We start from the raw sequence: 26,782 nt of genomic DNA on the forward strand, positions 1-26,782 counted from the left end.
GGCTTTTCAAAACTCTTTACCTCTCTATTTCTCAAAACTTTTTTTTCTCTTTTTTTTCCACTGTGAGATCATTAAGTTTGTTATCTGAACAAAAAACTAGATACAAGGATCAGTTCTAGAAACTATGAAAATGTCATCCATAATGAATTAATCATGAGCACGTGTATAGTACCTACAATGCAATACCTTTGTTAGCTATTCAGGCACACTGATGGCAAAATGTGAGTAAACAATTCACAGGTACATATTTTATTTTAAAGAGTTAAAAAGTACATCACAGAATCCAGGTAGCTCATGCCTATAATCCTAGCTACTTAGGAAGCTGAGATCTAAGGACCATGGTTCAAAGCCAAGCCAGACAGGAAAGTCCATGAGACTCTTATATCCAATGTAAGCACAAAAAAAAGCTGGAAATGGAGCTGTGGCTCAAGTGGTAGAGTGCTAACCTTGAGCACAAAAGCCAAGGACAGTGACCAAGCTAAGCCCCAGGACTGGCACATGCAAAACAAAGTATATTGCAGACAGTTTCCCTATTGTTGATTTGAAGAGAATCATATGATTTTTCAAGGAAGTTCTTAGTACCAGACATTATCTGTACAAAAATATTAAGTTGTGCCCACTATTTTCCATAGATTTTCATTAATTATTAGCTAGAGTATTGATTTTTGTTTTGTCTCTCTTGTAATGCTATCCCCTATTAATCTCTTACAGAAAATCATTTGTTCTCTTTTCTGGGTTTCTGTAAGCACTGTGCAAATAACTTGATTATGACACTTAGTCTGATGTAACCTATTTATTTGTTTACCCAATGATTCTTCAAAGTAAACATAAATGAAACTTTTATGATGGATCAGTAAATGAATAAGTTGCTGAATAAAGTAAATGATTAAAAATTAGCTCAGAACATATCTCCCAATACTTTTAAAAAATTATTTTTCTATGCATTACTTTTCATCCCTATGACAAAGTCCTGGTGATAAAAACAGAAGGTGGAAAATTTTTATTTTGGCTCAATTTTTCAGAGTATTCTCTTCATAATCAGCTGGCTCCACTGCTTTCAGGCTTATGGTGAGACAGAACATACTGATGGAAGGGTGTGGTGGAGGAAAGCTGCTCACCTTATGGCAGCCAGAAGCAGAGAGAACAAGAAGGGCCTGGAGACAAAATGCAACTTTCAAAGTCAGGCCTCCAGCTCCCAACTGCCTAATAGCAGACTCAGCTATAAAGTCAAGGAACTAGTGAAGTTAGTGCCCCTAGGACCTAATCTCCTTCCCAAAGTCCATAATCTAGCAACCAACCCTTTAATACAAGTCACTGGAGCTGAAGAAAAGCACTTCATAGCCAAACCAAATTATATGAAAAGGAGTAGCAAGGAAAAAAGTCAGGAGCATCTTTTTTAAACTATACAACCTCTGTAAGCAAATATTTTATTAAAAAAGGGAAAGGAAATTATCTGCATGCCAGACACTATGTTAAGAAAGTAAAATCAAAACTTTTTTTAAAAAGACAAGAAGTATAAGGCTTAACCATGCAATAGCTGGTATGAATCTCTCAGGAAGTACAGTATGATTTAAGGTTATGTGAAAGATCCAAGCTGGAAATGAATTTTGGTAAAACTATCAGAGATTGAAATGGCATAGTAAATAGGGAATTAATGTCATTTGTAAAGCAGAGCTATTGAAGGCTTTTGACTCTTCATGATAAAAGAAAAAAAATGATGACCAAATTCAATGTATAATTCTCCTATTGTACATAATACAAATAAAGGGCTAGAAATTTGGAAAGATTTGATTATTTTTTCGCTAATGGATTATATATTTGTATCATATCACACAGCAGAGTATATATTACTTCAGAGAGTAATCATATCACATACATACTAATAGTCAAATTTTAGAGTTTAAATAGCATGAAATCTGCAAATACACACACACACACACACACACTTAAGAATGTTGGAAAGTAAATGTCAGAAACTGTTAAAAGTTTGGTACAATTATATAACTTATCAGCCTTATAAGTAAAGTTAAGCCAAAAAAGTATGCCTTCAAACTTTATCAGAGAGAAAAAAAAAAGAAAAAAATCTTTATTGGCTATATAAATTCATGGCGTTTAATGGTGTGAAGGAGAATTTTAAAGCCAACTCAATTTTCATTCTTCTGAAATTACTTTTTACCTGAATCTCATAGAATTCTTTAAAATATATGCTTGATATTGAAGTACACTGGAAAAACACCTGAGGGATAGGTATTTTTAATATATTTTGCTTGGGAAACTATGCCCTTTCAATCTGAAAATATAAGTTTTATTTTTTTTTAACTCAGGAATTTTTTCTTCTGCTACATCATTACTGTTACCTGCATTTAATTATGCTAGTACGTTTAAAGAGAACTCTCCACTTTATACACCAGCCTTCCTTACTTTCATCCCTCCTTCTTCCCTCCAGAGCTCCTCAGGCATGTACGATCGCCAGCTGCTTTCTGCATGGGAGACCATTTTGTTCACTGTGATGACTGTTACGCCTTATTTCACAGCATTTTTGTACTTTCTTGTGCCCATAGTTTCTAATCAAATGTGTTCAAAATTGTTCTTCTGTTCCTTTTAGTGTATGTATTTTCCTCTCTATCTCCAGGTTATCATGTGTCATCTCATACAATTATTTTTTCCCAAGCAACTTTTTATATTAAAAAATTCTCAATAACCAAGAAGTTTAGATAATTTTGTGCTAAAGATTTTTAATTTATTTTCTTATCGGACTCAGATTTTAATATGCTTTGTCAAGTCAGGGTAGAGGGAATGCAATAGTGATTTTTCTTAGCATTACTACTGAACCCTCTTTATTTTTTTTAAACAATATCTTTCTTTAATGACCCTTCGGAAATGGAAGCTTCTGAGCTGACTCCATCCTCAACCCTGGGACCGTTAGATGAAGTCCCTGCCTTAACCTGGAGGTAAAAGAGGGCTACCACTCCCCATTTTTTAAATCCTAGTCACTTATGAAATAAGGCTGGGGACAGGCAAAGGGATCTGGAAGACAGGGCCCAAGTCAGACCACTCTGAAGATGTTGGAGTGATGAGACCCTTGAGCCAGCATGGCTGAGGGAAGTAATAGGAGACAGATGAACAGACAGACAGACAGACAGACTCCTTAAGGTCCTGCCTGGGTGGTCATGGATACTGACAATCTCTTAATGATGAATTTTCCAGTTACTCTGAGATTCGTGTTTGCTAAACACCCCCTAAAGCCCCTTATCTGGAGCATCCCTGGGATCCCCCTGAGACCACCTGAGAGATGGAAGGACTCTGGGAACACTCAAAGGAAGGAAGCAGAGACCCCCACCCCACCCTGCTGCTCTATAGGACCATGAATCCAGCTGCATCTGGGCCCTACAGGTCCTGCACATCAATGATGAGGATCAGTGCTGAAGTTGTTGGTTCTGCAGCTGCCATGGACCCAGACTAGGCCACGGCCATCCTCCATGTGGTGACCTCTGGCTTCTAGGAACTCGGTCTTCTCCTCCATGAACTCACTGTCTGCCTCAGAAGGTTGGATTGTAGTTCTAAGGGCAGAGGTCCCCAGACCAGGCTTTCACTTGAGTTCTGGTTCAAGGTCAGGACATTCAGCAGAACCTGAATCAAGCTGCTAAGACTCAGGGCAGCTTGGTTGGCTCCTAGGGCCAAGTAGATCACACAGAACCTTTCTGCTGGTCAAACCACAGTGGGCAGCAGGAAAGAGAGCAGGTGCTTTCCTGGCTGCACCGAGTTCTCCAGGCTGGGTATACAGTGGTTAGGAGTCCTGTTGGGCCAAAAGAAGTCCAGCATTTGGCTTCTAAGCAGGATTCCAGAGGGGGTGATATGGCCACTGCCAAAGGACCAGTTCATGGCCACAATAAAGTCATCAGAGCCCATAATCAGAACCTTGGAAGCTGTGGGAGCCCCATCCAGCTCATAGATGGGCAGGAGCTGCCTGGGAGTCATTGATGTGGTCCTGGAGGTAGGCAGCTTCCATCTTGCTGAGCACATTGTCCATGCACTCAGTGATGCTTTAGCTGAACAGCTGCCTCTCCCTGGAGACATTCCTGCCATTGGGTCTCCCAGCACTGCCTGGCTCCTTGCAGGCCTGAGCTGGCTGAGGTACTGCAGGCCCTTGGTTCCTCTGGCCCTGCTACTTCCTACAGTGGTGGCAATGTCACCCTGGAGAGGACTTCAGCAACTACAGCACCCTTGTGGAGAAGCCTGTATGTGGCGTGTCCAGAGGTCCCCTCGTTCTCAGTTCCCCACCCTGCATGCAGGTCCTGTTCTCATTAGGACTCTCAATATCCTAGAGGACTTCAGTCTCCCCAGCCTGGTATTCGAGAGCAGGTGCTTCCTTCACTGGGTGAAGACCTTCACTCTGAAGGTCGCATTAGCCCCGCATAGTAGGTCGGAAGATCTTCTGTAGGGTTCTGCCATTACTGAGCCCTCTTTTCTACAGAACACTGATGGTTTATCAATGAATTTACATTTAGATCATAAATTAGGGGAGTGTGACATTGAGTATCTAGAATCTGATTACCTTTTTTATTCATCCTCAAATAAAAAGGAACTTGGTATATAGAAAAAAATTAAGACATGCACCTGTCTGTTTCCATTTGTTTCGTGGATATATGTTTCCCTCTGTTCACACAGAAGAGCTGCTACTGACTCTAAAATATTTCCACTGTCTAGCAATCATACAGACTCTGCTATTCTCAAAGCAGGGCCAACCTTCTTCTTCTTTCATGGCATGAAGACTGCCAAGGAGACACACAATTCACTACTTTCCAGTTGCTATGATTTGTGTCCTTCTCCCCAAATGTATCTGTTGAAGTCTAATGATCAATATGATGGCATTTGGAGCTGGGACCTTTGGATAATAATTAGGTTTAGAGGAGGTCATGAGGGTGGAAACTCCATGTATGGTTGGATTCATGCCCTTCTAGAAAAAGAAACAGACCAGAGCCCTATGTCTCTACCAATGAGGGGATACAGCTCAGGGCAGCCATCTGCAAACCACCAAGATGAGGACCGTTATTGAAACACCAACCTGGTCAACATTTTGTTAGATCTTGGGATTCCCAGTCCTAACAGCTATAAGCTGATGGATATTAACTTAAACTAAAAGCACTCACCTTCCCCAGTGACAACCATATCTTAGAAATATCCTTGCTGCCTTGCTGCGAACCCCGCTGACTCATCTCCCCTCTCCTCCCTCTGAACAAACGCACCCAGCAATTGTGGAAGACAGCCTCTGACGAAGGTCTCGAAGGTCATGTCAGGCGCTGACACCCCGGCAGACATACATGCTGTTGAACCTTGAAACCTTCTACTCAACAAACGAGTGCTCTCCCACCCCACCTCCACCTTACCTTGCTTCCAGCTGCCACGCCTGACTTCCACTTTTTCTGTCTAATATTTAGAGACCCTAGTTGTAAGGGTGTGTGCCATTTCCCCTTCAGCCAGACTTTCTTCCCAACTAAAACCTCTTGGTCTGTTAAGTTCACCTTTCCTGCTGTTTTTCTTTTCTAATATAAGCAACGAGTGGCTGTTGCCTACCTGTCCTCACACTGACCCAGACAATATTGCTGAATGGTGAATGCATGTTGAACCTAAAGAACGTGTGAAGAAAACTCACCAGAGATCAGCACTCATTTCTTCTTTACTGAAAGCCTAGCTTCCACACACCAGTATGCAACACTATCATCCCCAATGCAGCTTTGACTTTTTAAAATTGTTATTGTAAAGGTGATGTACAGAGGACTTAGAGTTACATAAGTCGGGTGATTACACATTTCTTTCTGAATTATGTCCCCTCCACCTTCCTTTTCTCTCTTCCAGTTTTTCCCTCCCATCCCTACCCACAAGTTGTATAGTTCATTTCAATATTGTGTCTATCTAGTGAGTACCACTACTGCATTTGTCTGCCCTTTGTCCCTCCATTTCTGTGCAACATTAACTGACATCCCATTTTCTGGGCTGGAAGCTGCTGTCCTGTTTGTTAGATAGAAAATGAAGGAAGCTTAAGGAATGCCAGGTCACTAAGTCACTTCCGCATAGGAAGGCAGAGGCCAACTGGCTTCCAGGTCTTGCCTCCCTGGGCACACACTAAATTCAGGTCAAAGCATCTCCCATCTTATCCTTGATAAGGATCACAACCCTCATCGGATGCCAAGGTCAAGTTCTTTCTGGCCATTTTCAACATTTCCACAGAAGCTTGGAAAGTATCTATCCATATGCTAACAGATCATTGATGAATAGACTTAGTTTACAGTGCTATTACAATTTTTGAATATCTTAGCTAGGTTCTTGAATAACTGAATAGAAAGTAGATAACTCCTTTCTTACTTAATAACAAATTTATTTGTATAGAGTTACATACAAAGGGAAATAATATACATCACTTCTTTGTTATAATTTCCCTAAAATAGCTTAAAGTCTCAATACAAAAAAGTGTTATAAATAAACAAAACAAGGTAACTAAATAAGATTTCAGTGAGTCAATATGAGAGATTCACAGAGAATCAGAAACACACACACACACACACACACACACACACACACATTCACATACACACACATACATTCACATACACACACACACACACACACACACACAAAATCCCCATAAAGAATATTATGGCCTCTTGTCAAGCACCACAGGTTCATGTTTATAATCCTCAGGAAGCTGAGATCTGAGGCTCAAAGCTCGAAGCATAAGTTGGAAAGTCTATGAGTCTCTTTAATAAACCACCAAAAGACAGAAAGTGAATTTGTGACTCACATGGTAGAGCACTAGCCTTAAGCAAAAAAAGCCCAGGGATAGTTACAAGGCCCTGAGTTCAAGCCTTAGGACTGGCACACAGATACACACACACACACACACAAGAATGTTATAATCTCTCATAAAGAATATTATGGATTTTCAGTAAAAGGTTTCTCCCTGAGCCAGTACCCAAGAGAAAAAATTATTTAGCTTCCACACCAGTGTATTTGTATGTACTGATACAAATGCAGATATATGTTCCACATAATAAAATGTTAATTTAACTTTATAGAGTATTTAAAATATCCCAATATAACTTACTAGTAGTAATGTTAAGAAAAGGCAGTATACACCATAACTCAAAAAAAGTCACATGCTATTATAGTCTATGATATTTGCAATTAAGCAGAACACATCTAAATTATGACTTTAATTAAAAGGCATTTTCTAAGATGGCACCAACATGTTTAAAATTTAATACATTTTATATGAGATACTATAGTCATTAACATAAAATTTCCTTTTTGCAGCCTGTGCACATTTTAACAAGCAACACATCTTTAACCAATATCAAAATGCTCCCAGAATCCATAGAAGTTTCATTAGATAATAAATTTTTAAAAATAATTTTTTCCAGTCACTTAATACTCACTTCTAGTTGGGAAATACTTACATTCTTGGTTAATAGTAACAGAATTACTGACAAACTGTAGTAGCCACAGGGTCCACATTAATTTTAGAAGAATGAATGCGTGGCTCTGGAGACTAATAGTGAAAACACAGAGCCTTTAGTCTCTGAGCTAGTCAGATTTGAATTCGTCATCCTATCTGAAAAGTTTGGGGGCATTCATGGTAGCTGAGCAGTTGGTGTCCAGTAAGTTGGGTCTAGACACTTTGTCATGCACAGAGGTAGAGGGCCACACAAACAAGTGATATCTGTTCCCAATCTGCCCTTTCTACAAAGAAGAGAGCAGATTTTCTACCTAGGGACCAAAAAAAAAAAAAAAAAAAAACCCTGACTTGTCAAAGTGTGAAATTGTTTTTGTAAAGGAAGTCTGAAACACAACAGATAGGGGGATTATTTGTGATCATGATCTACACAACCCAGACTTAAGAAGCTTAAGGAAGTGACATGACCTTGCCTATCTTTCTTTGCTCTTATAAAATGAAGAGGTGAGCATCGAAGTGTCTACTTGCTTTATAAAACTACTGGAAAACTTAAGGTAGGAAAAAGCATGCAACAAAACCCATAAAACTGTTTTTTTCTGGCCAACGAGTTTATAATCTGGTTCAAAGAGCACATGTTCACTCACAGTGAAAGAGTCACTCACAAATAAGTGAATCTTTGAACACATCTGTCTAATAGGAAAGATGCATACAAGGTCAATGTGAAAGGGCAGGTACATATCTTCCCTAAGGAAATTGTTGTTCTCATTACTTTTAGTTGCTGTGAAAATCTATTTATACAGCATGCAGAAAGATCGACAAAGCCGTATCATTCTGAATCATCCATATCATTCAGGAAGTTGTTTCATATTACTCTGACCAATTCCAAATATCAAAGTTCCCCTTAATAAAGACATAATTGTGCAGCTAAGAGATATCACATACATAAATCACACAAATGACATTCTTTCTATGAAGAAAATTCTACCATTTGTGCAGTATTTCTAGCAATGATAGTCAAATCATTTAGAAGGATTTAAAAAATTATTTGGTTTTAAAAATTCTTGTGTATTCATTTTAAAATTTAAAAATTAAAATGTAAATGATGTTACTATAGGAGCTTATTTTCAAGAAAAGACTTTACAGAAACCTCAATTATAATTAAACTTTTGAATACTTCATGGGCCCTACATGATTCATTATACAAAATGATAACCATGGAAAATTCTCTGATGGAAATCAGTAGACACAATCCTGAAATTTTGCTTTTGAGAGTTGTCCAATTATTCTCAATTAAACCAAGTTAAATGTTTTAAGCAGAAAGCCAGACACACAGGCCTCATACTTGTAACCCTAGAAAGCAGAAAAGTCTAGGAGACCATTACTTCCAGTTACCCAGTACAAAAAAAGGCATACTAGAGGGTTGGCTCAATTTGGTAGAGCTCCAGCCCTGAGTAAAAAGCCAAGCAAGAACATGAAACCCTAAGTTCAAGCCTCAGTACCAGCATACACAGAGGCACACATGCACACACATACATACACACACACACACACAGCCTCAAAACCTATCTTAGGTTATTTCTGTGATCCCTCCTCTTCCGTAGTTCATGCTTTACTGTAGACCTCTTTGAGCTAAAGCTATCATTGCTGCTCAGTGACTCAGGCCAGACATCTGACAGCTTTTCTTCATTTCCTTTACTCCATTTCTGATCAATCACCGATTGTAGTATTGTGTACATATTTCTCAATTTTATTTCCTCCTCTCCATTTCTCCTTACTATATCCTAACATTTATAGACACAAAGGACTATCTAGGAGCTCTCTCCAGACTGCTTGCAAAGTACTCCATGGTGCAGACCCACCATGACCCCAACCTCAGCATGAAGGGCTGCATCTGAACTCAGCTTCCTGTAGGTCCCTTGGTTGCCTCTATTGGGCAAAGGAATTCAATTTCCCACTGCTTCTAGAACCTATGGATTCTAAAGTTTCTAAATAATCCTGAAAATGGTCAATAGTAAAATCAGCCTGCCTTAACACTAAAGCAGGCTTTCATTCCAAATCCTAAGGCTACTCCCAAATTTTCCAGATTTAAAAAAAAAAAAGAATAGCTGAGCACAATGGTTCCCAGCTACAACCCCAGCTACTTGGAGACACAGATTGAGAGAACTGTGGTTCAAGGAAAGCTTGGGGAGTTGGGTGGGATATTAGACCCTAATATCAAGCAATAAACTGGGTATGGTAGATCATAGTGTAATCCCAGTACATGAGAGATCTAAATGGGTGAATCACACTCCAGGTTGGCTTGGGCAAAAATGCAAGTCTTTATTTTTAAAAATAACTTAAACATGGCATGGCACAACTGCAAGAGCACTGGGTAGCAAGCACAAGGCCCTGAGTTTAAACTCCATTACCACCAAAAGAAAAAACATCCAAAAGAGCAGAGGAACACTCCGGCTTTGGAGGATGGCCTGTGTGAAGCAGAGAATTCAATTCACATGCAAAACAATGAGATTGGGGTCTATTGCCTTTCTCTTCAGACTCACTTTGAACCTGTGATTTCAGACACAGTCAGAGATGCCAATTTGTGTTTTCTCCTCTCACTTCTCCCCAGGCTGATGTCTACAAATCTCTCATCTACCCTTCACATGAAAGATAACTGCCTAACACAGAACAGACCAATCAATTCCTCCCCAAAACGCTGGAACAAGATCCAAATTCCTCATTCTAGCTTCAGCTTTCTACACTAACTTTCTATTTATCCTGTCCATCCTACACACACACATACACATGCACACATGCATACACACACACACACACACACACACACACACACACACACACCCCTGAAACATCCTCCACTCTTGCCACCATTCCACACACACCAGATGTACTCCTAACACTGTGAACATGGGTTAGCCAGAAATAACTATTCTCACATTGCCACCTTGTAACAAAAAAATAACACAACACACAAGTCCTCTCCTCCAGGAAGCCTTCTTTGGTACTCCCTTTAAGACTTGGCTCCTGGCCACTCTTTCTTCACAATAAGACAACTGTATTACAATCTTCCAGATTGAATTCAGAGATGGTTCCTTGCTGAGCTCTACTACCTTTTATCTAGCAGAGGATAGGCACATAGTAAGTATTCTGAATGTTTGTTGAACCCATAACCAACAACATCAGCAAGTAACATCAGCTCCTCATGCACTTGTTAGGGAGATTTTTTTTCACGTGTGATCTCCATTTCAGTCTATTACTATTGGCTCTTGAAAGGATTTCACTGAGGGAAAACTTGGAAATCCCTATATTGCTCCATAGATTTTTACACATAGAGTTGCCTAGAGCAAAATGACAATATACAATGGAAAAATCTTTTCTGAAACTTTCAGCAGCTCAATGATGACCCTCTACTGCACATCCTTAAAGGGTGCTTTAAACAGGAATAAAAATACTTCATAGGACACCAAACATCCGATTACCATTAATGGTTAACAGCAGTAATAATTTCCTTTTACATAATTGATTGATACCAGAAAATAGTCAAATCTGTTGAAATACAGTCGGAATTTTATTTTATTTTTTCATAACAAAAGCAATTCGCTCCCAATGACAAATAATAGTAAGGCCACTAAAACTGCCTGTCAGGCATTTAATGAAGACAGATTCTCTGGCTACCACATATAATATGTAATATCCAAAAGCGGCTGCCGTAATTCACAGCTAATTAGTGTCTTGTGGTTAGGAGAGGTGTCATTGCCCCAACTCTCTTTTCTGATCTCTTCAGACCTCACAAAAGCCTACAGGCATTCAAGGATCACAGCAACCCAATTAGTACCTACCCCACCCTTGGGCTGCTGTGTCCAGGAGCCACCCCACCATCAATAAATCATGCTTTCTCATGAAGCTCTTCTCTGACAGCTGCAAGCCATTGCTGCCCAACGAATAAAGACAATATTTCTAAGGAAAATTCATGTGGGAAAGACAGAGATTGAAAAGGGATATTATTTGCTTTCCTTTAGCAACAGAACAGTCAGCAAAATTGAAGACCATCAATTCCGACTGATTAAGGAGACAACTGCACTAAGAAAGAGATCTATGAGTGAGACATCAGAAGATCCTTAGTGATAATCAACAGTCAGCAATTGGATTGTTTGTTTGTTTAATGTAGATAAATTGAAGACCTTTTTCTTCCCATCTTTTCCCCCTAAATCCTTCCCTCTGGCTAATAAGAGAATTTCCCTTTCACTAGGACATAATAGGATGTATTTACTTTATCCTCCAGTGAATACACAGCAATCAGATAATTTGTTTGAAAGACTAAATTGTTTGACTTCACTGAAAAAGAATCTATAATGATATGCTGGTCTCTAAGCAAGGCCTACAAAGCTTCCTAAATCCATAAGCAAGCTCTAGAGTATTCTCCACACATTGCAGCCAATATCCTCCTAATTTTCTTCTAAGCCTGCAAAGCTGTTTTGTTCCAGCATATTCTTCCTAGACAGGGTTCTGAGCAGTCACTGTAGCCTGAGCATTATTCAAACATGAGTCAGGTAATTCTACATTTAGTTTGTTTTCCTGGTGGGAATATTATTCTTCTATATTTTAATGCTTCTCTGAAACATTTAATCCAGCTTTTGGCTAAATAACTACCACCAAATTTGATATATGAATATTGGGAGAGGCAGACAAACAAACAGGAATGTAGTTAGACAAGAAATTCTCTTATAGCTCTTCTTATTAAGCACAGAGAATTCAAAAAGGTTCAATATCTTCCTCTGAAAACAACATTTTCATGGAAATATTCAAATATATATCTTCAAGGATGTTCACTGTATCATACATATTTTATAATAGCAAAATAACTCAAAACTGTTTTAAGTATTAAAGATGAAATAGGTCAAATAAAATGATGGTACAGGCATGCAATGGGAAACTATGCAGTCTCTCAGAGCAAAATATAGAAATACCAAAGGGCATTCAAAAATATTTACAGGATAATACAAAACAGAAATTAAAATTATGAACGCTGGATCATATCGCAAATACACAATTACGTGCATGTGTGTTAACGTAGGAACTCACACATTTATATTCTAAACACAGTCTAGACAGATGGATATAGTTCATGATCTATAAAATGTCCTCAATTTCTTTTCAGGTGTATGGGAGTGAGAATGCGTGTGTGTGTGTGTGTGTGTGTGTGTGTGTGTGTGTGTGTAAATAAATAGAGGTCAAGTGCATGAGATATATATTTTTAAGTGCATGAGAAAGATATTTTAATATTTAAAATTTCCTCAGAAATATTTAAAATTCCCTCTCTGAGCTGTTCTGTTTATCTAACATTTTATTTTATTCATGACTAGAAGTCATTATAACATCACCTGGCTTGGTACAGATGTGCACTATTGTGAGGATCCAATTTGAGTCAGGAAAGGCAACACCACCATGACGAGCCAGGCAGAGAGCATGAGGTACACAAAATAATGGAAGATAAGCATTTACTGAAAAGCAACATGAATGAAGGAAAGTAAAACCTCTTCTCCTACAAGGCTTCTATCTGCTAGAGAAGCAGAATACTTGCTTGAAGAGGGTGACCATGTAAGTGGCAGGCCTACACAGTATAAAGAGAGAATATTTCACACCTAGAGAATTTAATTTTTAAAAATACACTACAGAATTGCAATAGAACTAAAAACACAGATTTTAGCAAGGCTATACCTGTGCTCATAATCATGCTTATAATCCTAGCTACTTGAGAAGTGGAGATCTGGGAATTAAAAGTTTGTGTCTATGCACAGAAAGTTACCAAGATCCCTTTTCAACCCACAGCTGAGTACAGGGGTAAGTATCTGTCATCCCAAACTACATAAGAGACTGAGATTGGGAGGTTCACAATTCTAGTTCAGCCTGGACTGAAAAGTTAATGACAGGCCTGGGAAGGTGGCTCAGTGGTAGAGTGCTTGCCTTGTATGCATGAGGCCCTGAGTTCGGTTCCTCAGCACCACATAAGCAGAAAAATCCAGGAGTGGCACTGTGGCTCAAGTGGCAGAGTGCTAGCCTTGAGCTGAAAAGCTGAGGGACAGCATGCAGGCCCAGAGTTCAGGTCCCACGACTGGCAAAAAAATAAAAAATAAATAAGTTTATGACATTCTACCCTCAGAAATGAGGAAAGCCCCAAGTGGGTGAATTGTGGCTTAGACTTGCACCCAGGTTGGAAGGGATACCAAGCTCAAAAAGAACCAGCAAAGAACAGGGCAGGCTGGAGGTGTGGCTTAAGCAATAAACTACCAGGTTAGCAAGCACAAAATCCTGTATTCAAACCCCAGTGCCACCAAAAACAATGAATAAAAGCTAATTACTTAAGTAATTAATACAGAAAGAAAAGAAATAGGAGGAGAGAGCAAGAAGACCATGAGAAAACAATCAGCTCCCCAGACTGAGGGAAAGAAAACAGAACTGGACAAGACAAGAATCCCCAGATCCGTGTCTGTGACTTTGTACTTACATCACATCAAAATGGCTCACAGCCTCAATGGGAGCAGAAACCTTGAAACCAATACAGTAAATGTAGGGAAAATACTAGAACTCATGCATATATACAGAATAGAATTTCAGGAGTGCAGAAAATAAGAGGGAGAACTGACAAACTGGCCACATCAAGCTTCAAAGCTGCTGTACAGAAAAGATATAATTTCGAACTACAAGGAAAGCTTACAGAATAGGAGATGACTTTTCCAACTCTCCATCTGACAGAGGTCTAATAAACAGAATACACAAGGAGCTCAAAAACTAAAACCCCAGAGAATCAATCATCAAATTAATAAGTGGGCAAAGTTGCTGAACGGAAGTCCATGTTCAATAAACACATGAAGAAATGTTCAACATCCCTGACCATAAAAGAAATGCAAATCAAAATGACATTGAGATTCCATCTCATGCCAATAACAACTGTCATCAAGATCACAAATAGCAAAAATGCTGGCAAGGTTGCAGAAAGAAAGACACCTATTGTAATGTTGTTGGGAATATAAACGAGTGCAAATACTATGGAAATTGTGCTTACTAAACACCACATTTATCCAAAAGATGACACATCAGGACAAAACAAAGGCAACTGTTCATCACAGCATAGTTCACAATAGCCAAGTTATGGAAACAGCCCAGAGGCCCTACCACAGATGAATGGATTTTTAAATGTGCTATAAATAGACAATGGAATTTTTATGCAACCACCAGGAAGAAAGAAATTATATCATTTGCAGAGAAATAGATGGATCTGGAAAACATTATACTCAGTAAGTCAAACCCAGAAAGACAAAAAAATGTATATTTTCTCCCATATGTGAACCTTAAATCCATACAATCATACATAGAGGCATATGCCTACTTACACCATTAAGTTAGCTAATGTATAGTATAAAAAGGAATGGATATCCATAGAGTAACAGCTAGCAGACAGTTTAACAAAATGACTACCAGAAGCTGAAATAAATTGTAAAGGAAGGACAGTAGTGGGAGTGAGGGTGCATGAATGAAAAAGGGAAACAGGGAACAAGTACAGCAAGAATACTCAATGTTAATATATATGATAAAGGACGTTTGGAATTGCGCCAGGCAGGAGTTGGGGAGTGGGGAGCAGGGGAAGAAACAGACAGGCTGGGAGAGAATGATAGAACTGATGACTCTGAATAAGAGGCACTGAACACTTAAATGGACAGAATAAATTGGAATCTGCTTGTACAGCATGTTGAAGTTCAAGAGAAAAAGATTAAATTAAGAGATCAAGACTATAAACGCTCAAACCCGTACTGGAATCTCACAAAACAATGCCCATACCTGAGAGGGAGAAATCTCCTGTCTGGCTTTCACTTTCTCTGATTAGGAAGGCACCTGTACGGTTTTCTGAATATAATAGTTGCTTTTCTGCATCTGTTCTTTTGATTGCTCCAAAGAACCACCTAAAAGAAAAATACATAAACCTTGATTAACCAATCAATGTTCTTTTCTTAAGGAGCAAGAAGCTTGGCAAGAAAGTATTCTAACATTCAGCAATACTCGATGCTCTTCAGTGAAATTACTATAGATCCAAATGGTAGCTTTTGACACTTGAGATCATTTTTCAGCATCAGGATGTCAGTAACCCAAATCAGAATTCATAAAAATAAATTACAAAGTGGGAATTGTCTAATATCCATTCTACATTCCTTCTCATTTCTGCATTTGGTCTGTTGGCCTGGAAATGTAAGCCTGCACATTCCAGACTCTAAATTCCCCAGTCACTATTAATCTGTCTACCAACACCTCAGCTAGCATGTTCAGAGCAAACATGCCAATTAAAGTATACATGTGCTTCATATTAACATGGGAGTATGAAACTCCGCTTCTCCAGACAGTAATTCCCTTCTTTCCCCACCTCCATTCCTCCCGAGACAACTATAATCTATGATTCTGCATTTTAAGAGACACTTATTAAAATAAATGAAACACTGAGCAGTGGAGAGATTGTGTGCAGGCTAATTTCTGCCTTAGGACATACCTTCTTGGTGCTTTACTCTTTATCTTGTCTTTACCTTCATCCTTCCAGAAATATGAGTCAGATACTGAACAAGCAAATTCATGAATGTGATCAACTGAACAAAAAATGATAGAGCTTTAATATCAGAGCCAGTCTAAAAGTGGACCAGGTTGGTGGGACCAGTGTAATCTAATAACAGGAAGCTGAGGTATCATTTTTTCAAAAATGGCCCCTTGCTATGGTGCCATACAGATGATCATTACATCGTTACTGTTAAGGATTTCAGGTAAAACACAGGTTTTTTCAGGCGTCTTCTTTACAAATGGTAACACTCCAAGGGAGGAAATAATGGCTTGTGGAAGGAAATATTAGGAGAGGAGAAGAAATGCTAGCCATCAAATATTTACACAACCCATTGTCCTTTGACAACTTTCATGTCATAACACTAGAGAATAACTGTAGTAAAGCAATGAGTGAAATCCTTCAGCCATTTGACTTTCTTTGTCAATACAAAAGAATTTATAGTCAATCGTAAGTCCAGATAAATAATATGGAACTTTTTTTATTGTGAAAATACCATACAGAGGAGTTACAATTACATGGGCAAGATAATGAGTACATTTCTTATCAAGCATTGTTGCCTCCTCCTTTGTTTCCCCTTCCTATCCCTTCCCATCTTCCCCATCCCACCCCACCCTCTGCCCCCTCATCTCCCACCCCATGGCCAAAGTTGTAAAGTTCGTTTGTCAACATAACGACTTGTATATCTCGTTGTTGCAATGGGTCCACCTGTATCCCTATTTAAACAAGTTGTTTTTTCCCTTCCCCTCCACAAATTATACCAACATCAAATACAGTGAAAGCAGGGGTTATATTGTGGGGGAGGGACATACAAAGTAACAAAGAAATTATCTTATATTTTAGAAACAATCACATGGAAAAAAAATTTGAACACTTATCTTGGGGTTCATTTTGCCTAACATCAACTTATCTGACCTTTTCTGCTTGACTCAGACATATACCAGTTATTACAAATAAGGGAAACCATGGGGCCTATGTTTCTTTGGACCTGGCTCACTTCACTTAATATAATTTTTTCCAAGTCTTTCTATTTAATATGGAACATTTTTAATACCATAAAACCTTCCAAGATGTCCTGAACATTTACTCTGGACATAGTTATATCATGGCCAAAAGCGATATGCAGAAGTTTTATGTGGCTCATAATTGTTAATGCAAGAGATGCTTGGAAGTTCCTATCTAGTAAGCTACACTGGGGACATACACAGGATTTTCGGTGACCTAGATTGTTGTTAGGCAAAGAAAAACCTATCCTAAGAATTATAAGGTAAATAGTGCCAAGGTAGCTCAATGTAGAGATCCTGCCTTACACATTTGAGGCCTGACTAAGCAAATGGAAAAGTAAAATTGCTATAAAATGTGTGTCCAATTTTTACTCTTGAAAATTAGCTTGAAATTTATTGTGATGTCTGCTTCTACATATTTATTTATAACTCCATGTGACACTAAGGCATGTATTGGATACCATCAAGGCCCTGTATTTTTTTAAGTTTGATTTAAATAAAATTTAAAAAAATTCAAATCTTCTTGACAATTGATGGGTGCTAGAGAATTACACTAATAGTAATGCAACTAGAAGGAAGAGAAAGGAAAAGAACTGAAAAGGGACATGATAATATAAATATAAATGTCTATACTTATTAAGACTTATCTCTACTAATGATCAAGTAACACCCATATTAACTCTTATCATATTGGAGCAGCCAACTACTCAAAAAATCTCAGCCATTTAATACAATAAAGAATTGCTTTTTTTTGGCCGAATGTCTATTAAAGGTCATCTGGAGCTCTGCTCTGGAACTTTACTCTCAGATTTTCTATCTCCATGTGTCCATGAATCTGAACCAAGACTGGAAAGTGTGGTTAATCAATCATAGGCTGCTTGCTAGACCTTCAGTTTGAAGCTTCTACTCATGAGGTAAGTCATACAAAGACAGCAGAAATGCAGTCCCACCATTCCCCCAGGAGGCAGAGAACTAGGAATAATTGGGGCACTGAACTAGTTGCAGTGATTCAATCTATAGACTATGATTGGCCCAACTAAAATCACATAAGGCATGGAACATTCCAGTTGACATGGAAATATCCATAAGAAAATAGAAATACATCATTCCTATGCCTGCAGAAATAAAAGAACACAAGAGCATAATTTAAAAAAAAAAATTCAAATTGACCCAAACATAAACTATGGGTAAAAGGATGCAATCATGAACAAATGGGGCAAATGCCATCAATAATCCTTATGAAAAAATATACAAACATTGTCTACAGTATATATGATAATTTTAAATAATTTGCCTTTGGACTAGTGCAAAGATACATAAATTTAAAGGGGAAATGTTGATAATATTTATTGTATCACCATTTAAACTTCTGTATTATAAGATTACCATATAGAGACATTAAAAGATAAGCCTCAAAACTTGAAAAAATACATGCAAGGTAGATCTATAAAAATAGAACTGTTATTCAGATTACATTAAAATCTATATTCAATAAAAGTCAAAACAGTGGAAAAATTGGCAAAAGATATAAGTGGACAGTTTGGAGAAATAGATCACAGCCTCTGTGCTAGAAATTAGGTATTATACTGAAAACTACAATCAAATCCAATTTTACACTTTATCTCGTGTATTGGGAAAATGCGTATTGGAAAAATTTGAAACATAACCTCTATACAACACTAGTGACATTATAGTTTGATACCACAAATTTAGAAAGCAACTTAGCACTATTCAGTAAAGCTGAATATTTGCATACTACTCGATTTTGTTTCCTAATTCACTGAAGAATTAATTTTAGCACTGACAAATTAGAAACAAAGACTAGTGTAGCTTAGTTGTAGAGGTCATGCCTAGCATGCACAAGGCCTTGGGTATGATCCTCAGCAAGAACCACCAAAAAATAAAACAAAAGGGCTGGGAAGGTGGCTCAGTGGTAGAGCACTTGCCTTGCATGCATGAGGCCCTGATTCAATTCCTCAGCACCACATAAGCAAAAAGAAAAAAGGCGGAAGTGGCGCTGTGGCTCAAGTGGTAGCCTTGAGCTGAAGAGCTGAGGGACAGCGCCCAGGTCCAGAGTTCAGGCCCCACGACCGGACTTAAAATAAATAAATAAATAAAACAAAATAAAAAATAAAACAAAATAAAACAACAAATAAAACCATATTGTAGGTTATTTACAAGAAATAAATTGTTCATATGCCAAAAGATATATACATGACAGGCTTTGGGTCACACCTGTAATACCAGCACTTGAGAGGCTGAACCAGCACTTGAGAGGCTGAGATAGGAAGATTGCAAGTTGAAAACCAGCCTAGCCCACACAGCAAGTTCTAGACCAGCTGAGGCCATGTCTCAATAAAAACAAAGCAAGAGCTGGGAATGTGGCTTAGTGGTAGAGTGCTTGCCTAGCTTCCATGAAGCCTTGGGTTCGATTCCTCAGTACCACATAAATAGAAAAAGCCAGAAGTGGCGCTGTGGCTCAAGTGGTAAAATGCTAGCCTTGAGCAAAAGAAGCTCAGGGACAGTGCCCAGGCCCTGAGTTCAAGCCCCAGGACTGGCGGGGGGAGGGGGAAGATGTATGCCATTGTAATGTCATTTGTATAAAGCTTAAGCAAATATCTTTTAAAAATTGTAGCATGTTTTGTCTGGGGAGGATTGGAAGATGAACAAGAGGGGGACAACTAGAGAGACAAATAGTGGGCAAATACAATCCTAATATTAAATGCACATACTCACGTATGTGCATTCACAAATGGAACGAGGTAACTTGAGGGAATGGGTGGGTTTGAGATAGATGGGAGGAATGATGGAAGAGGTGACAGTGATCAAGATGCACTGTATTCATAAATTGACATGTTGAATTGAAACTCCTTTGCACAACAACATAAAGATTATTGAAACAGCTATATATATTTTATAGATATATGCATGTCTAGTGAGAGTAATAGTTAAAATATCAAATATTTCCTTTTAATTCCAATTCCAAAAATGGTAAATTTTCTTCACACATATATTTCAAGCTAGGAAGCAATATACCTATCAGCTCAATGCATTTTCCTGATTCAAAAGGCCATGCATATGTGTCAAAATTAAAATGCTTGATACAAACATACATATGTAAACATTTACAAGAATTACACTTTATGTCAAACTTTATAATTGTGATTTTATTTCCTATATTTCATTCTCAAGCATAAATCTTCTATTGCATCTTTTATGTAGATATATTTATAATATACTCAGATAATCAAGTCTCCTGATGACATATTTCTTCTACCCACTATATTTAGAAGCAAGCAGTTTTTGTAAATTAAACGATAAAGCAGTTTTAGTAGATTAAGAGGGAAGCTCTATAATAATTGTTCAAAAGCCATTTGGGGCTTAATGGATGGGACCGTTGCTTTACAAGACAAATCACACTAGAATTGAGTCCATACTAATGATGAAATGGATATGAATATCTGACTAGATGCAGAACTCATTCAACGCCTGAAATTTTGCTTGGCTTAGCTCCCAACGGGAAGGGAAGAATGTAAAATAAAAAATTCTTGTCTACATTTAGTGTCATAATAATGCCATCATTCATGCTCAAAGATGATGCACTTGCTATAGATGGAATCTTCAGAGCACATGATGGAGAGAGACAGCTTGCTCCACTCTTCACATGTGTGAAACATTTCCTTATTTTGAGGCCTGTTCTCCTCAGTTCTTCCTTTTAGACACCCAGCTGGTCCTAGGCTGAAAGAATACAAACTCCAGGCCTGGTTCTTGGCCACAGCCATTTTCAACTATCTCTGGAAGCTGATGATCTTCTAGGAAGTAAACAGTGAGTGCCAAGAAGGAATTTAGAGGAAAATCCCACACATCAGTCTTCCTTAATGTGAGGTCAATATTGCATGAAAACTTATTGGAAATGGAAAAATCTCAGAACACACTCCAGACCTACTGACACAGAAACTCTGGGGTTATAGTTCAGCAGCCATGTTTTAATATAACCCCCAAGTGATTCTCACCTATGTATGAGAAATATTGATGTGCAGAGATAGCAAAAAGAAGCATAGTAATGTATACAAGGCCACTGAGAGTAAATTAGAGTTTGGCACTCACATGTGAAAAATTATTTAGCTAAATGATACCACATACATTCACATACATATACACTTTATTGATATTTAATCAAGATAATTTGTATTACTATAGAATACCATGTCATCAAAAAGATATTGGCCTCCTCAAAGGAGGACCTATTAAGGGAATAAGAAATGCTCCCATAGTGTACGCCTTGGAAGGAAGAGGGCCGAGAGGGGAAAACACTAGGAGAAAGCAAGGGAAGAGGTAACACTTCTCAAAAAGAAATGTACTCATTATCTGACTTATGTTACTATAGCCCCTTCACTATATCACCTTTACAATAAAAAAGAAATAAAAAGAAATGCTCCCATGAGATGAAAACAGAAGACAAAATAAATGCCTATTTGAGATAAAAGTAGTATGAGGCTAAAGCAAAAAATTTATTTTGTAAGCAATTAGTACATGTCTAAATGTATATAACAATTATAAAAATTATTAATATAATTGTGTAACATATGTAACCATTATCAAATCTATATAATTTTATGATATATTAATATAATTCTATAATTATAAGCAAGTATCAAATGTCTAAATGTATATAATAAAGCCTGTAAATATATTTCACACTACCATAGGAATATCTACCCTAGCAAGCCATAGTTGGATGGATAAATTTCAGAACAATGGAAATACTGTATTTCTGTTTAAGAACCAACACCAAAACTTATACTGCTTACTTCTCAGAGAACAGCAAGGGACAATGAATGTGAGGACAGAGACTTTCACTGTTTACTCTGTATTTTTAATAATTTGGATATTTACAATAAGATGTTGTAAACAACCTTAAGATTTACTGAAATATGAAACTTTAGAAGTCACTAAAGATTATGCTACAAAAATCTACAGGTTGCAAAAGTTTGGACCACGAAGGCTGGCCATTAGAACAGACAGATAATGGCAAAAGAATCATGTGACATGTGAATAGGGATGAGCAATGGAACAATGCCTGGTTTCAAATCTGAATAGCTACAAAGGCAAAGAGGGCCCACAGTTAAAAGCAAAGACATCTTTCTGGGGAAGCTCTCCTTCACCTCTCAGGTCTCAATTTTCTCATTTGGAAGTGAGAACACTGATACTTCCATCTTAGTCTCATTTTGACATTTTAAAAAAAAAAGTCTATCTATAAAGAGCTTAATGTCTAGGTGCATTCATACATCAAGGCTATTGAAGGAAGCAATTATAAATTTATCTTAGACTTGTCAGGTTTGAAGTCAAAATGAAATACGTGACTATGTGAACACGATTTGTCGCTTTTTCTGTGTTTTTCTTGAATGTGACTGTTCTGCCCTGCTTACCATTATTGTCTAGGACACGCTGCCACCAGGTGGCAGTATTTTTAGTATTTGTACTAATCAAAAAAAGATGAAATCTATACTAGAATTAATTAACTGGAGGCTCTGTATTTCACATGGGGGAGTGAGGAGAGTCAAAGTGAGGTTTAAGGAAAACAAAAAAACAGGAGCTCTGCAGTACAAAATATCAACATTTAAGAAATAATATGGATATGATATCAACCAAATGGTAACATTTTAGGGGAATCAACATTGGGAAAAATGTCTTACCTCCATTAAAAGTTCATAATTTCATCTAATCGAGTTTGTGATGCCATAATGAGTGGTGAAAAGGAGGTAAATAGGCCACTCATAATTCCAATCAGGCTGAGATAATTTCCTCCTACATTTTAAAAATAGAAACCCAGGCTGAAAAACTGCTGGCTAAGGTTTACAGAAGATAACCTATAATATCTTTTTCTAGAATCTCCCTAAAAAATAAAGAGGCTAGTACTTAAAGTACTATAGACAGATTCCAGGAAGAAAACGAGTTAGGAAGAAGAGAAGGAAGAAAAGTCAGAAAGTAAAGTAAGTGGATAAACCTGGCAAGAGCACCCAGTGGGAAAGTAACGAGAAGATTCCCCGAAGGGAGTTACTCAAGGCACAGGCAGTGTCCTTACTGTTTTCATTATTACATGCTCTAGAATGAGTGAAGAAATCATCAGCCTCACCAATGCGGCTTCAGAGACTTCAGAGACACTGATATTTACAATCATAGTCCACAGGGCACAGAGATGGTTGGTCACTAGTGGTTTCTAAAGGGCTTGGATTCAGAGTCCCCTTGAACTACTATGGTTTTGCATGACTCATTGGCATCTTTCTGTGCTTGGTCAACATTGCCAGGAAGGCCTCTGTGAAGTTCCACCTTTCCAGGTAATTGAGCCCCACCCCTTCTTCAAAGGCTCCATATAGGCTCAGTGTGTCCTTGGCTCACTGTAAGCTAGCCCTGCCACTAGTCCCCTTCCTGCTCCCCTCCCCCATCACAAGAAGAAAGAAAAGAATGCTTCCATAGATTTTGTATTCATTTTTTTTCTTTCCATTTTCCCCAACAAAACCTTTGTCCAACTCATTATCAGTAAGTGAGTCATAGCAATAAATTGCAACATATTGCTATATAGTCTTTTTTATATTTATGTTGTTGTTTTGGCATGGGGCTTGAATGCAGGGCCTGGGCACTGTCCCTGAACTTTTTCACTCAAGGCTAGCTAGCAGGCTACCACCTTGAACCATAGCACCACTTGCTGTTTTCTGGTGGTTAACTGGAGATAAGAGACTCAGGAACTTCCCTTCCCTAGGCTGGCTTCAAACCCCAATCCTCAGATCTCAGCCTCCTGCATAACCAGGATTACAGGCATAAGCCACAAGCACCTAGCTAGGTTATATTTATTGACCATATACAAGGAGCACCGGTGTCACAAGTTTTAACTGTATTAATCTAAGTATCTCTCCTCTGTTCACATTACCATCAAAGGATTTATCTACAGAAAATATGACTTGGGTATCTTACCAATACATACAAATAACTAGATTGTTTTTTGTTATGGTTGTTGTTATTTGTTATGTTTTGATTGCCTATGGAATAAAGCCTATTGGACTGGAATTTCAGGTTGTATACAAGATGTAGATATTAGACATTCCTTCAATTTTATCTTTCCTAGGATTGCTCAGGTAACTTCACTGGGCCATCATTAACTGTAGTGGCATTACTTAAACTTGCCTATTCAGAATTCTTAAAGTACTACAGGAACTGGTAGTAATCACCTGGTACTAATCACCTGGTAGAACATAAAGTATACAACGCCAATGCTGAATGCATATATTTTCTCTTTGGAGCTGTTACAGAAATACTTCTTGATGGAACCATTCATTCTTTGAACTTACATGTAGTCATTTTATATCATCTTTGAGCTTATTCTGAACCTTGGACTTTAGATTATGCCAGTGTTGCCATGTAATCTTTGTGTGTGTATCTGTGTGTGTCTGTGTGTCTGTGTGTTTACCATATAATATAAAGTGCTTTCTCTGCTATGAGCAAATTGTACCACAATTCTAATATTAATTGGCCTGAAACTACAGATTATAATATTATATCTCTCTCTTCTATAGAATAATTGCATATAATCATAAAGGTCAGAAATGAAACTGACTTTTCTGTCTTAAAAACACAAGCTTCCCAGAACGGCACACATGTAAACTATGCTGATAAACTGACAACATCACTCTGGGACAATTACAATGCAGGCCTTGTAGTCACACAAAAACCAGGAAGTCATTACTTGAGTCACTTGATAGTGTTTTTTGTTGCTGTCATTCACTTTTATAATCAACTTATAGAAGGGGAATTTTGAAGGAAGTAATCTGTGTTTTTGTCACTAAAGGAGATGACTCTTTCTATAAGAATCTGGTTATAATTTCAGCCTACTTCCCTGTGTCTAGTGATCAAAAATATGTGATTCCTTACACACAAAAACTTCACAAAGACTACAGCAAAGTTCAGACAGGTCTTTAAACTCAAAGCACTGTTTTGATTCATAACCATTTTTGTAAAAGGAAATGGAATCCAATATTGATTTCTCTTCTAAAGCAAAAGTGTGTTTATACATATGCAAACATGACACTGCCAATCTTCAAGCTAAAATATAAATGTAAATTATAACATTTCTTTACAATATATGATAAGATTTATCCCAGAAACAATATATATACACACATATATATCACTCTTATTCCTATGAATAAGCTTTTCATTGGAAGTATATTTCTTAATAAACATGTGAGGGGTTCATTTCAGAAGCAGTAGTACTACTTACTTCATCTTGAGAAGAAAAACAAAAGGGATTTAATTTCAAAAAATTTAAATTTAAAAAAAAATTTAATTCCCAGTGTCATCAATAATATTACGCACTTTATGTGAATCATTAAATGTTCTTAAAACACATTAAAATAATTTATTCTTTGGGAATTACCTTCAAAGAAAATATAAAACCAATTATTGAATTTAGGAAACTAGTTGGTATGTGGACCCCATTTGGGATGAGTTAATAGACGTCATAGTTTCAATTTAGCGTCTTATTCTGTATTTCTTATCTCTAGGACTTTTTTACAAAGGAAAAACAAAAGAAGTATTTGACTTCTGATTTTCAGCCTAGAACTCATGATATTTTTTGACTCTTTGTGAGCTGTAGATGAATGAACATTATAAAGCACTTTATTATTAAACCTGATGTCCAGATTTTTTTACCTTAGCTTGGCTAATAGCTATTATCATTTGTTTCCAATTAAGAAATAATAACCACCAATTTACTTATTTCCATCATAGTTGTTTATAGAAATGCAAAACACCAGAAACTACACTATCTTCCAACAAGCTTCAGAGGAGGGAGACAGGATGTTACTTAACAAGAAGAATGATGTTATGATGTTTTATGGAAATAATTATATATAGTATAAAAATAGTATTTTTATTTACAATGGAAGGTTTGTGGTAGAATTTTTCTATAGTTATCTCTTGCTTTTGAGAAAAATAACATGCAGAGCAAAGTCTGTACTGTCTTAATGATTATGTAGGTGTGGTACCAAAACAAGTATGAAAGTATGATGTGTGTTCCTGTGTGTGTGTGTGTGTGTGTGTGTGTGTGTGTGTGTGTGTGTGTGTGACTGAAGCAATCATGGTACGTAAGAAATATATACCATTATCATGGATCTTTGAGGGTTAAAGTGAAGCAGGTATCTCCAGGCAGCCAATAAATGAGACAGTCCAAAGATAAAAACAGCATACAGTCAGTCCTTTATTCATTCATTTTTCTCTCCTTCTCCTTCTCCCTCATCTCCATCTTTCTCTTTAATAATTTGGTCCTGTGTGTTCAGGTACTAAGCATTACTGTAATCAATAACTAACAACTATAACACTAACACAATAATAACTTCAGTTTGTTTATAATCCACATAAATACCACTCCCTGGTTGAAAATGGTGGATGCTGAACATGACTACAAAGCTGCTTGTTCTCCTCAGAGGAGACTTAGAACCAGTGCCAGAAAATACACCTTTTGTTTTTGGTGTCCACAAGCTATTTGTCAGGAAACAAAGGGAAGGCTCAGCCATCACTGGTAGATTTTTGTCAGAAACCTGAGCGTTCACCTCTTGCTTGTTTTTACATAGAACTAGAAGAAAAGGCAACCGCATAGATATTACTTGCCTCCCTTCTCAGACTGTTACAAGTAGGGGCCACTTCATCCAAGTGGCCCCCTCCAGTTCCAGCCCCACGCAC

The 26,782-nt window shown here is 37.6% G+C and overlaps 1 protein-coding gene across 1 annotated transcript in view; it reads right to left on the minus strand.

Moving 5' to 3' along the window:
• The window catches only part of Frk (fyn related Src family tyrosine kinase), an 84,230-nt gene that overhangs the window by 30,304 nt on the left and 27,144 nt on the right, over positions 1 to 26,782 (minus strand). The window contains exon 2 of the mRNA XM_042669804.1: positions 15,284 to 15,405. Within this exon, the coding sequence (XP_042525738.1) occupies positions 15,284 to 15,405 (122 nt within the window). The remainder of the gene's footprint in view (positions 1 to 15,283; positions 15,406 to 26,782) is intronic.

The sequence above is a fragment of the Dipodomys spectabilis genome, unplaced genomic scaffold (assembly GCF_019054845.1).
Source record: "Dipodomys spectabilis isolate Male_0828 unplaced genomic scaffold, ASM1905484v1 ptg000001l, whole genome shotgun sequence".
Taxonomy (NCBI): Eukaryota; Metazoa; Chordata; class Mammalia; order Rodentia; family Heteromyidae; genus Dipodomys; species Dipodomys spectabilis.